Source organism: Protopterus annectens, chromosome 1.part0, assembly GCF_019279795.1.
Source record: "Protopterus annectens isolate FY-2018-M chromosome 1.part0, PAN1.0, whole genome shotgun sequence".
Taxonomy (NCBI): Eukaryota; Metazoa; Chordata; order Ceratodontiformes; family Protopteridae; genus Protopterus; species Protopterus annectens.
In genome coordinates, this window is record NC_056725.1 from 1,536,284,416 (window position 1) to 1,536,298,725 (window position 14,310).

At 43.3% G+C, this 14,310-nt stretch overlaps 1 protein-coding gene across 7 annotated transcripts in view; it reads right to left on the minus strand.

The window, feature by feature from the left end:
• The window catches only part of FAM227A (family with sequence similarity 227 member A), a 1,098,330-nt gene that overhangs the window by 719,097 nt on the left and 364,923 nt on the right, over positions 1-14,310 (minus strand). For all 7 annotated transcript variants that reach the window (XM_044067984.1, XM_044067970.1, XM_044067965.1 and 4 more), the window contains one exon: positions 1-115. This exon is cut by the window's left edge and continues 29 nt beyond it. In XM_044067984.1, coding sequence (XP_043923919.1) covers positions 1-115 — 115 coding nt within the window. The remainder of the gene's footprint in view (positions 116-14,310) is intronic.

A 14,310-nucleotide genomic window follows, 5' to 3' on the forward strand; every position in this document is an offset into this window, starting at 1 on the left:
TCACTTTTTCAATTACATTATCAAGGGAAGTGTTGTTGGGTAATGGTGTTACATCATGTTTGTTAATTCCTGGAAACTGCTGCAGCTCCACAAGCTTCGGCTTCACTTCGATCCTCTAATTCAAAATATGGATGCAGTATTAAACAAATGCAGCTAAACTACAAAATCACATGTAGAAATAAAAAAAAAATGTATCAATATTCAGGAGAACACCTGACTGAAAATGTTTCCCAGTTATCTATCTATCTATAATATATATATATATATATATATATATATATATATATATATATATATATATATATATATATATAAAATGGGTCTATATCACTTAATTGAAACAACTAACAAGTGAATCCCTATTCAAACCTGTTTTGTCGAAACAATAAACCATTGATCAGACTTTTAAACAAAATGTTTTCTATGGTAAAACAACAGTAGGCCAACCTCGTGAATGTCAAAAAACTCACAAAATTTAAAACCTACCCAGGTGGGGGGGCTGTGCCTCCAAACCCCCCCCCCAAGTAAATATATCAACTCCAAGATCGCACTACAGCGGGGAAAAGGGAAAATTCCAGATGGTGGCCAATCTTTGCTTTGCCCCTGAAAAAAATTTTGTTTAAAAGTCCGTTTGATGGTTTGTGGTTTTGACAAAAAGGGTTAGAGGAATAGGGATTCGATTGTTAGTGGTTTCGATTAAGTGATATAGACCCATATATATATATATATATATATATATATATATGGATCTACTTCAGAAGATCCACTCAACAAGAAATCAAACTTCATATGGTTGAGACCATTTGATCAACTTTCTGAAAAGTCATCCCATTACCCCCTGCAAATACCAACGCTGAGATCGCACTACAGTGGGGAAGAGGGTAAATTCCCTGATCCCCACTGTACCAATCTCCATACAAAAGCTTCCACATTTTGGAAAGTTAATCATATGGCCTTGACCATATAGTGTTCAACTTTCTGTTGAGTCGACCTTCTTCTGTATTTTTTACATGCTTATGCATTTTTTTCATAAGAAGCACGAGCCAAAATGGAAAGCATTTGGTCATTCTTAGAATATTTATCATCATTCTGATGGTCATTTCACAGTAAATTACACTTTTCTTTAAACACTGAAGAGACAAAACAATCTAAAGCCATAGCCTTAAAGCTGAACTGCAACCAGTATTCATTCCAATGCAAGTAACTTGATATGTTTAGCCTTAACTACTTCACAGAAAATAAACTCCACTGCAATGAAATGAACATTTTGGTCTCATGTGTTAGGAGAGAGCAAATTCTGAAAGGGCGACACTGCTGGAAGTATCCTAATGGACTTATAAAGGACTTTCTTTTACACTGTGTGTTGATTTCTTTATTTAAACGTCATGGTTGCGAGTTGCTTACTGTGTAATTAATGACAACTGGAGAAAACTTTGTGTATTAGGTAATGATATTGCATGACTGGATGAGAGCATTCAGTCAGATTTGTTATTTTAATCTAAAATTCATTTGTACAAAAAAAGAAGTTATGTACCTACCATAATGTTCCATGTTTGTTGTCCTTCATCTCACCTTCCTTCTTGCTGGTTGGGTCCGGAGCGGATCCTCGGCTCTGACTTGGCCGATTTACTATAGCTCGAGAGCTTTTACTGGCTCGAGGCTAACTCCTATCCCAACATGCCTAGAGGTAGCTACCCAGATCTCATTTGTAATAGCCCTCACTAGACATACATAGTAAAAAACAATTTTCTTACTAAGCTCCTAAGCAGTTAATATAGGAAGGATGAAAGAGGAACAAAGCAAAGCATGGTTAACTAACCTGGTATGTCAGCAGGAAACTCAGCCAGTGTAACCAATAAAGGAACTCCTTTTGAACCTCCAGGAAGGTGGAAAGAGTGGCGGGGAACACAAGAAGGAAGGCAAGATGAAGGACAGCAAACATGGAACGTTATGGTAAGTACATAACTTCTTTATGTTATGTTGTCCCATCTCACCTTTGTTCTTGCTGGCTGGGACCGTGTCCCCAGCACCTGGTTCTTGGGTGGCTCACTGGAACAAACTCTCCTGGACCGTGGAACCAAAGGATGCCCTATTCCAGGAGACCACATCCACTTTGCAATGAGTGATAAAGGTATGAGGATTTTCTCATGTTGCTGCTGCACAGATTGAATCTAAAGGCAGTTTAGCTTGGAAGGCAACAGAGGTGGCTAAGGCCCTGTTTCAATGTCCTCTGGGCCTTCTGTCATTTTACGCAAATCATATAAATAACTGATTATGTCTGACAGCCATTTTGATAAGGTCACTTTTGAAACTGGATAACCTTGTTTATTGTCAGCAAAGTATACAAACAATTGGTCAGATTTTCTAAGGTCTTTGGTCCTATGTTGTCTATTGGGGAAGAACACAGGAAGCTCAATGGACTGATTTAAGTTTTACTCTAAACATACCTTCGGCAAGAAGAAAGGATTGGTCCTAAAAGAAACTCTATCTTTGTGAAACATGAGATACGGCGGGCGAATAGATAAACCATGTAATTCAGAAACCCATCTAACTGAGGTTATAACAACCAAGAAGAGGGTTTTCCAAGATAGAAATTTCAGGGGACAAGATGCTGCTGGTTCAAAAGGTGGCAGAACCATAGAAGCTAAAACCAAATTTAGGTCCCGGGGGGGAGGTTCTCTTACTGGGGGCCGTAAAAGAGTTGTACCTTGTAAGAATGCTCTGCACAACGTATGGGACATGATGTTAGAACCCAAGTCTCCTACAAGAAAATTAGAGATGGCAGCACGTTGGACCCTAACAGTAGCTGCAGCTGCCCCTTTTTTTGAAGGTTTCAGCCAGAAAGTCAAGAATCTTGCCGACAGGAACAGTGAAGGGATCAATGTCATTACTCTTTGTCCAATAAGAGAACCTCTTCCATTTGGTAGTCTAAATCCTCCTGGTAGTGGGTTTGTGAGAGGACACTAGGATGTGTTGGACAGCAGGGGAAATGTTTGGGAGCCTGGCTAAGACTAGAAGTGGAGGAACCAAGCAGTCAGCTTGAGAGTTTGGAGGGAAGGATGACGCCCACCTGACTGATGCATCAGGAGGTCTGGAACTGGGTCCAGTATCCAAGGCTCCAGCTGAAGATGATGGCAATGAAACGAGAACCATATCTGATGAGGCCATTAAGGAGCAATGAGGATGAGTTTGCAACCCAGCGACTTTGCTTTCTGAAGTACCTTTGGAATTAGAGGGAAAGGTGGAAAGGCATAGAGTAGTCCCGGAGGCCAATCATGAACAAGTGCATCCCTGGGTGACTGTCCTGGAGGGGAACTAGGGCACAGTACCTGCTGCATTTGTTGTTGAGGGGAGTGGCAAAAAGATCACAGCATGGCTGGCCCCATTTGCGAAAAATCAAGTCTGCAACTTCTTGCTTTAGGGACCACTCAAGAGGCATGAGGATAGCCCTGCTAAGCCTATCCGCTATCACGTTGGTTTTCCCAGGAACGTGCATCACAATCAGAAAATGTTGGGAAGACATCGCCCACTGCCATACTTGAAGCAACTCCCAACACAAGGGGTAAGATCTGGTTCTGCCCTGCTTGTTGATGTATCATACCACTGACATATTGTCTGTCTGAATTGCAATGGTCCCGGTAGGTAGAGAGTCTTGAAATGCTTGCAACGCCAGAAGCACCGCTCTCATCTCTAGAACACTGAGGTGCAAATGGTACTCGTAAGGTTGCCACATTCCTTGGACAGTCTGTCCCAGATAATGCCCACCCCCCCCCATCCTATCTGGGAGGCGTCCATGGTCACTGTGGCTACAGGATGGGGGTATAGAAAGGGTCTGCCTAGAGTCACCTGGGGGGGGGGGAGACAAGCTAGGTCCTTCTTGCAAGATTCCGTGATCAAGATCATGTGTGACATTGGTAAATCCTGGAAAGACCACTGAGCGAAAAGAAGCTGCTGCAGAATCCGCATGTGGAAGCGTGTCAAAGGAACTAGTGTAATTGCAACAGCCATTGAGCCCAAGACTTGTAAAATTCTCTTGTCTGAACTCTCGTCTTTTTCATGAGAAATGAAATTTGCTGACAAATGGCTGACACCCTGTCTTGAGGCAGTTTTGCTATCATGCGTCTTGTATTTAAGTCTGCCCCTATAAAGGTAATAGACTGACAAGGCAACAAGGCAGACTTTTCATAGTTGATTGGGGAAGCCTAAATGGGAACAAATTTGGATTGTATAGTCCTGTGCTTTGATCAGTTGATGCTCTGTGGTAGCAGTGAGAAGCCAGTCGTCTAGATATGGAAACACCTGGAATCCTAGATGCCTCAGGAGAGCCATGACCACTGCCATACACTTGGTGAACACCCTGGAGGCTGTGGTGAGACCAAAGGGCAGGGCTCTGAACTGATAATGACTGGCTCTCAGCTGGAAGCGTAGGAATCTCTTGGATTGCCTGTTCATTTTTATATGATAGTACACATCCTGGAGATCTATGGAGCACATCCAATTGTCCTGACCCAAGAAGGGAAGAATGGGCTGCAGTGTTACCATCCGGAACTTTGTCTTTTTTACCAGTTGGTTTAGCTTGCTGAGATCCAAAATGGGTCTCCAGTCCCCTGTCTTTTTTGGAACTAAAAAGAACCTTGAGTAAGTTCTGGATCTGATTTGGTCTGCGGGGACTTTTTGGATGGCTCTTTTTTCTAACAATCTTTGAACCTCTCGGATTGCATGATCCTGAAGACTGGGTGGAACATCTGGGATAGAACATTTTTGTTTTGAGGGGGGAGACTGAGAAAAAGGAATTTTGTAATCCCTGGATATTATCAATAGTACCCATGTTTCTCTTGTGATAGGTTGCCAGGCTGCTGGGTACAGTGATAGCCTACCCCCGACTGCCTCCAGAGGTGGACAGTCAGGCCTCCCTTCAGGAGTGCTGGAAGGGCCTAGCAGAGAAAGTATCTCTGTTGCCCTGCTGTTGTGGACCCCCTCTGCCACAAGGGTGGCATCTTCCATTGTTGTTTCCCACTCTGCACCTGGGGAAAAAATCTCCAAGTGTGTCAGGCGAAGCTCCCTGGGATTTTCAGAACCACATCTTTCCACTCTTCTGACCTTTAAGATAGGGTCTAGATGGAGTGGAAAAATGGACTCCTATGGCAGAGATAGTCTTGCCATTCTGTTCACACCTGGTGAGAGTCTCTTTTACCTGAGGACCAAACAAGGATGAGCCATCGAAGGGGTTGTTGATAAATGAAGACTTAAAAGGTTCCACAAACTGACAAAGGTGCATCCAAGAGTGTCTCAGCAAAGCTGCTCTGGTACCTGCTGCCCTACTCGCTCCATCTGCCGTATAAGAAATGAGCCTCATGGAGGAGTTAACCACAGAGGTCAATGTTGCAAGCTGGGAAGTTGCCCTGTTCGTAAGTCCCTCAGCTGTAGGATCTTGCAGGGTATCCCCTAGCTCCTTCAGGAGATCCCTTTGAAGTCGTGTGAAATGAGACAAGTAATTCAGTGACCTGAGAGTAAAGGTCGCTGAAGAAAACATACACTTCCCATACCTGTCCATCAATTGAGACTCCTTGTTCAGCGGATGGACAGATGAAGAAGTTTCCACAAGGTCCTTCTTAATGGCTGCTGCCACCACCATGGCATCAAAAGGGACCCCTTTGGAAAGGAAAGACTTATCCTCAGGAACAGTAATAAATTTATTGGGTCTCCTCGGAACTGGTTCCATAGTCTCTGGAGCGCTCCACGCTTTTCGACTCACTACAGACAAAAGTGGCTCAAAAGACGGAGACACCCAAGAGGTGGAGGGTCGGGAACCAAATGCATCCAGGTAGACAGACTCATCCTCAGAAGTGGCTATGGACTTCCAGCCACCCCTCTGTCTAAGGATTTCCAAGATGTCTGAAAATGAGACATCCTCAGAGGGGGACCGTGGGGACCCTTCCGATTCATCCAAGTCTGTATCTGAAGTGATAGACTCAGGGGAGTTTAGATGCTTCCACTTACATTTCTTCTTCCAAGGGACCTCCTCCGAATGCTCAGGGGAGCTTTTAGAAGAAGTGGGGTCACCCAATGGGGTTTCCTGAGACACAGCTTCCCTACGCTTGGAGGCAGAAGAAGGGTCAAAGGCAGGCACAGGCACTGAGGGAGAAAGAGCCAATGGAGCCAAGGGTGGAGCAGTCTCAGGAGACAGCATGCTCCTCATCACCTCAAAGGTGCCACAGTCCCGAGTCGAAAGAGCCACTGGCTCTGAAGAGTCCAGAGATCTCTTGCGAACTGGGAGCAACGGCTTCGAGGCTGATGTGGGAGCCAAGTTCACTTGTGCCAAAACTCCAAGAGGGAGAGCAGGGTCAGACAAGGGTCCGATGCCACTTCCCCCTCCGGAGCCAGCGAGAGAGCTTCAGCACCCAGATCCCTCGACAGACTGAGACACTGAGGAGATCAGAGTGGTTGTTGGAACCGATAAAGGAGAAGAAACTGGAGCCGATGGTTCCACCTCCATGACCTCCATGCACTCCAGCTCCGAGCTCAAGAGAGTCAGAGGAGGAACCGATGGAGAATCTGGATGGGCCGAAGGAGCCAATTCCTTATTGGATGGGCTCGAAAGTAATTTAGCAAGTGCCTATGACTTGAGAAGCCTGCTGACCACTCTCTCCATGTCATGGTCTGAAAGCCTGGAGGACTGAGAGGAGTGCAAAGAGAACTGGTGACTGCCCACTCCAGGTTGCAGCAGAGGAGATTGTGGAGCAGAGCGTACCAGCTCCAAAGAAGGAGACCTTGTTCTCTTATGGGTACGGGCTGGCTCCGAGGACACAGATGGAGCCGCCGGAGACTTAGCTTTGTCTGAGCCAATGCTGGGAGCCGACATAGCCGAAGGTTTTTCAGTGGTTTTTGTCTGTTCTGAACCCAGAACCAATGGTTTGGCGTGTTTCTCAGACATTTTAGCTGGCTGAGGACCCTGAGACGAAGAATATTCAAGGTTCTTCAGAAGGCCATGCAAAATTAGCTTATTTCTTCTCTCCTGCAGGACTCTGGAACTGAAAGCATGACAGATCGAGCAAGAGTCCTGCATGTGAACAGCCCCTAAAAAATATACACAACTCATGTGCCCATCCATAAGGGACATTTTCTGGCAACACGAGTCGCATTTTTTGAACCCAGAGGGTTTCGACTCTTTGGACATGGTGCTAATTGAAAAAAATAATTTTTCACAGTACTAGAAAAACACAAAGCTATAAGCTAACAGCACACAACTAACTACAACCAGGCTGTAACAGCTAGCCCAAACAACAAAAAAGGAAGAACTTTTTTTTTTTTTGAAGGGGAGAAGGAAGAAAGGGGGAGAGCATGTAACTTAAATGGCGACTCCCCCAATAGGAGAGCCTCTAACTTAAACGGCTATCCCAGAAAGGGTGGGGAAAAAGAAGATCCCTCTAATTTAAACGGGCTCGAAGGGGAAAGCAAGGCCTGAGGAGAAAACGACAGCCAAAAACACCCACAATAAGCAGAGAAGGGGGTAGTTAGACTAACAGGGGATAGCAAACACTCTAACAAGTCAATACAACAAAACTTTGTTAAGGATAATGATAAAGTGAAAAAAGCACAAAGTACTTAGCCTGAGTCAGTAGTCGCAATCTCGACGCTGCAAGCACCAAACGAGATATGGGTAGCTACTGCTAGGCATGTTGGGATAGGAGTTAGCCTCGAACCAGTAAAAGCTCTTGAGCTATAGTAAATCAGGCGAGTCAGAGATGAGGATTGGCTCCAGACCCAACCAGCAAGAATGAAGGCATGATGGGACAACATAGCATCTATTTTTTACTGTTGATAATAGTATTACTGAGTTAGAAAATGAGAAGGAAAGAAAGTTAAACAGTGACAAGACAGAATATGAGAATTATCAGGCCTACCCCTTTCCCCCATTTATAAAGGGTTAGGTGGTAAGTAATGGTACAAACAATACCAACAATGTTAATTCTGATACCTACATGGATGAAATAGGTGACAAAAATGAATTTGAAGATGTCAAGGGCAGATCTTGCCTGTTGAACCTGGTTGACTTCTTTGAGACTGTCACCAAGGCCCTAGATGAGGGAAAGTCAGTACATACAGCTTACCTTGACTTGGCAAAGGCCTTTGACACAATCCCCCACTCGGGCATCATGGAAAACTAACACAACTTGGTGTAAGTCCCTATGTCATCAGGTGGGTGGCCAACTGGCTCGCAGACAAGACCCTCAAAGTCAAAATAGGTACCTCCACCTCCAATAGCAGACCTGTCACTATTGGAGCTCCCCAGGGATCTGTCCTGGGATGCCTCCTGTTTGGCATCTATTTCTCAGAGGTCCAGGCAAAGACAAAAGGACTGTGGCTGACCAAATTTGCAGACGACTGTAAGTTGGGTGCTGTCACTGACTTCCCAAATGATGTTATATTGCAAGAGGGTCTCACAGCAACTAATGACTGGTGCCAAAGTCATGGCCTCAAGCTAAATGCAAAAACTATGTATCATCATACCATTCGGCAAAAACACGACCCCTACTAATTACCACATTAACGGCAACCCCCTAAACACACAACCTGTGGTGAGAGACCTGGGCACTCAGGTTGAGAACAACCTCACATTCGACCATCATGTAGCGGCAGTGGTCAAAAAAGCCTTTTACTTAGTTCATCTCATAAGTAAAGGGATTGCATCCAGAAGAAAGGAGGTTATTACCTCTTTATACTCCTCCCTCATTAGACCAATAATTAAGTATAATGCCCTGTTTGGGATGGACCTCTCCAAACATCTGCACCAACTGGAAAGGCCACTGAAATACCTCACAAGGAGAATCCATGGCCTCCAACACCTGTTCTATGTTGACAGGCTCAAATCACTATCATTCTACTTGGTATCATACAGATTGCACAGGGGTGATCTGTGTCTCGCCTACAAGCCAATCTTGGACCCTGCCCTACTAGAGATGCTCCACATCCATAAGTCTAACTCCTCACGCACTACTCACTCAAAAGGCCTGAATCTAATATGCAACATCAACAAAACCTGCTGGAGAGACAGGTTTGTCTCCCAGAGGCTGCCCCATCTCTGGAATAGACTTCCCATACATGTCAAACAGAGCACCTAGCTGATCCTCTTCAAGAGCAACCTTGATGAGTGGATGGGAAACCACAAATTTGTCCCAGGGATTCCACCTGTGTACCTCATTGACAGGGACAACAGGTGCTGACTGAGGTTTCTTTTTGGGGATAAACTCTTGGCTAGGCTTGGAAGGGCCCCAGGGCCATTAGCCTAGTAACCTCCTATGATCCTATGTAGCTGACCCTTTAGAGTACTCACCCTTGAGGAGGTCACACAGCTTATTGAACAAAAGGAGGAGGAATTACAGACAATAGCAATTGCAAGCAGGATATAGAGAGGGGGAGAGGGAGATGGAAGAGGAGATTTTAAAAGTTGCTTATAATTCCAAGGGTGACTTTAAAATCTTTAACTATAGTGATGCCCCTATTACTACTGCATGAGCTGACCTACTGGACAACGGTTTAACCTTTGCCCAACAAGAGGAGCCAATGTAGTGGAGACATTGTTACAATTGAAACTTTTTTGTAGGAAACTTGGACTTGCATTTTTGTTTAGGAGGCACAATCCTGACACATTTTCAGGCATGAAAAGACCCAGTACCTTTATTCCACCTATACACCCTGTGGTTGGTATATTTGAAAAACTGTGTGAAAGTGACATTAAAGTCATGAAGAAAGACAGAAACATGCAAGGGACCCATTCTAATCTTTCAAAATGGGAAGATGATCTACTTAGTAGCATTAGTACTGGCAAAAATATAAGAGTGATGAAATCTGACAAAGGTGGGGGATAGTTGTGATGAATTCAAATGATTACATTACCAAAATGTTCTCTTTATTATATACTGACACTTATACAAAAGTTTCAAGGAATGAGTTAAATATAGCTTATAAAAATATAAATTTGATGTTAGAGGACATATTGTTGAACCAAGAGATTTTTTTGATTAATATCATTTTTGAAAGTCCCCTGCCCTAAGATACCCACCATATACGGTATCCCAAAAGTTCATAAGGATTTAAACACCCCCCCCCCCCTTACGTCCCATTGTGGATGCAAGGATGTCTATCACGGTCCCTCTGGCTAAGTATATTGACTAGAATATCAAGGAAACACTGGAAAAATTTACTTATTTATGTAAGGACTCATGGGATTTTTTGGCAAAAATAACTAATGGGATTTACTCTGACGACCTTTGGTTTCTTACTATTGATGTTTGTGATACGTACTTACTTATTCCCCATCAAAAAGGACTGGAATTGTATTTGAGGTCCTGTAGAAAACATAGAATTTACTTCAGCTAAGTTGTCCATATTTAGGTCCTTCATGAAAGTAGTCTTGGAAAATAATCTTCTAATTTTTGAAAATCAGTTGTTCAAACAGACCCAAGGAGTTGCAATGGGGGCAATATGTGTCCCTATTTTTGCCAACATTGCTCTTGCCTAATGGGAAACATTTTGTGTATTCAATTCTAAATTTAGAGATTAATAGTTAAAAACAAACACCGCTGAGCAAAACAATGGAGGATTGCAGTCCCATTTAAATCACAAGTAGCTCCTAAATCCAATAGCCAATGATGTAAATAATCCAAGTGCAGGCGAGGTATGTAAAAAGCAGGTTTATTAATAAAGAGGTGGCGCCGCATGAGCTTCTTCAGACCTATACAACTAAACTGTCTGTAAACATCAGTTTAAAAAGCCAAAATGGCGCCAAAATCCTGTCCATTATTTAAAGGTACATGGCTCATTAAAAATATCATGTAAAACAGTCATATATAAAATTCCTATACACCATCATAAAACAGTACGGCATTTCAAAACAAAGCCATTCATATTCATATCCATTATTGGAATAAATAAATCAAAAGTATGTGTGACAGATGGGGGGGGGGGAGGGAAAAAATTTTAGTAACATAACTATCAAAACATTGACAGAGCATCTATGCATATAAAGGTTCAAAAGACCCTACTGGCCACAAAGTAAAAAACTCTTCATAGCCTCTTAACATCTTTTGGACAATAACCTTCTTGATTTCAGCAGAGGTCGCAGGGGAACTCTTCCATTGAGACCTGGGGTGATATCTGCCCTAAACTTAATAATCCAATGGATTTCCCTGGTCTCTGTATAATTGTTAATGTCCCCTCTCCTGTATGTCCTTGAGATCTGTTCCAAGATCCTGAACTTAAACGATGCTCTTGACCTTTGTCATTAGTGTGTTTGGATAGTGCATTATGTGTAGTACCTCTCCTTGTGTGGTATACATGCTCACGAATCCTATCCCTCAGTGTCCTATTGGTCTTGCCTACATAGTAGGCTGGACAGACTGTGCAGCAGGCTAGGTAAACTACATCTCTGGACATACAATTGCCCTCGTCCTGATGTAGTAAATACCGAACCATATGGATATCGGAAGACAGGGTCGGTTTCTATATATGGACAAAATTGCATTTGTCGCATGTGGTCATGTAGGGACCCAACAAAGCAGGTGGATCATTATGGACCCTTGGGTAGCAGAGCAAACTCTTTAAGTTCTTTTTATTCGATGCGAATCTAGGTCAGTACCTGTAAGGCTCTTAATAGTTGGGTCAACTGATAAAACGTGCCAATGCTTAGAGAAAATATCTTTAAGTGTACCTACATCCCTGGTGTAAAAATGGGAAATGCAATTCCATTGTCCATATTTGAACCGCCTCTTGGCTATCCAAGCCATCACTGGCCTCTCCAGCATATTTCAACAGCACCATCTGAGAAATATGGTTTCGCTCTGTCTATCCTCAGATCTGCAATGCCCGCCATCCCTCTGGAGATATCTAAGTGGTCATAGCCACGTTCCCTCAATTGCCGCTAAGGTCTCCTAATTCTCTTTCCAGATGACTGTCTAGGGGTGTGTATCTAGACATACGCATTGATTGTCCCTTCACTATGTTCTAGTATACATAGCCAGGATGCATGCTCGAGCGATGCAGCAGTGTATTCCTATAGCAGGTCTTGCGATAAACACCGTGTTGACTATCCCACAGGGTAATTTATCAACAAAGACATCTAAAAAGGAATAGTGGTCTTGACCAATCCATAGTAAACTTCAGAAAGGTGACAGACATGTTGATCTGTGTAAAGGACTCTAATTGTATTGTAGAGCCACTCCACAAGCAAGAGATCATCCACAAAACGCCTATAGAATGGTACTGACTCCTGAAACAAACTATTCTGAAACAAGAAGCTATGTTCCCACTCTGCCATCACCAAGTTGGTGGAGGTATTGGCACAGAAAGTTCCCCCAGCTTCACCATCCTTCTGCAGAAAAATCTTGTCATGGAAACAAAAAAGATTGGATTCTAAAATAATAGCCAACAACATAAGAATCAAATCAACATCATACTTCAGAGGGAGGTCGGTTCTCCTCAGATATGCACCTACCATTGCTCTACCTTCCTCATTGGGTATAACCGTAAATAAGGACTGAACGTCCATGGTGACCCATATGAGGTCTTCAATTCCAGAACAAGTGTTGATATATTGGTAGAAATCCAACAAAACTGTCTGGTATCCTTAAGAATGAACCTATTGGCATCAACCAATGGTCTGAGTTGTGCCTCAACAAAAAGTGACAGGGGTTCAGTTGACCACCCTCTCCCTGCAACTATGGGTCTAAGAGGTGGATGTAGTGAATCCTTGTGGATCTTTGGGAGACCCTGAATGGTAGGTAATAGGGGATGAACCACATTGAAAAATTCATATAGAGAAGTATCAATAACACCATTATCAAAAAGACCAAATAATATGGAGCGTATGCTCTCAATGATGCTGTCCACCCTATCATTGGTAATAGGAACATAAAACTTGTCATCAGCCAACATTAGTAGCATATCATTATTATACCTGTCCATGTCAAAAACTACAATCCCACCTCCTTTGTCTGCGGGTCGGATAATAATCTCCCTGTTGTTACGTAGGGAGTCCAAGGCCCTACGTTGTATAAGGCTGAGGTTTTGGCTTTTTAAACTGATGTTTACAGACAGTTTAGTTGTATAGGTCTGAAGAAGCTCATGCGAAAGCGCTCACCTCTTTTTATTAATAAACCTGCTTTTTACATACCTCGCCTGCACTTGGATTATTTATTGATACTTCTCTATATGAATTTTTCAATGTGGTTCATCCCCTATTACCTACCATTCAGGGTCTCCCAAAGATCCATAAGGATTCACTACATCCACCTCTTAGACCCATAGTTGCAGGGAGAGGGTGGTCAACTGAACCCCTGTCACTTTTTGTTGAGGCACAACTCAGACCATTGGTTGATGCCAATAGGTTCATTCTTAAGGATACCAGACAGTTTTTGTTGGATTTCTACCAATATATCAACACTTGTTCTGGAATTGAAGACCTCATATGGGTCACCATGGACGTTCAGTCCTTATTTACGGTTATACCCAATGAGGAAGGTAGAGCAATGGTAGGTGCATATCTGAGGAGAACCGACCTCCTCTGAAGTATGATGTTGATTTGATTCTTATGTTGTTGGCTATTATTTTAGAATCCAATCTTTTTTGTTTCCATGACAAGATTTTTCTGCAGAAGGATGGCGTAGCTATGGGCACTTCCTGTGCCAATAGCTACGCCAACTTGGTGATGGCAGAGTGGGAACATAGCTTCTTGTTTCAGAATAGTTTGTTTCAGGAGTCAGTACCATTCTATAGGCGTTTTGTGGATGATCTCTTCCTTGTGTGGAGTGGCTCTACAATACAATTAGAGTCCTTTTACACAGATCAACATGTCTGTCACCTTTCTGAAGTTTACTATGGATTGGTCAAGACCACTATTCCTTTTTAGATGTCTTTGTTGATAAATTACCCTGTGGGATAGTCAACACGGGTGTTTATCGCAAGACCTGCTATAGGAATACACTGCTGCATCGCTCGAGCATGCATCCTGGCTATGTATACAAGAACATAGTGAAGGGACAATCAATGCGATGTCTAGATATACACGCCTAGACAGTCATCTGGCAAGTGAATTAGGAGACCTTAGCAGCAAATTGAGGGAACGTGGCTATGACCACTTAGATATCTCCAGAGGGATGGCGGGCATTGCAGATCTGAGGATAGACAGAGCGAAACCATATTTCTCAGATCGTGCTGTTGAAATATACGCCGGAGGGGCCAGTGATGCCTTGGAGAGCCAAGTGGCCGGTTCAAATATGGACAATGGAATTGCATTTCCCATTTTTACACCAG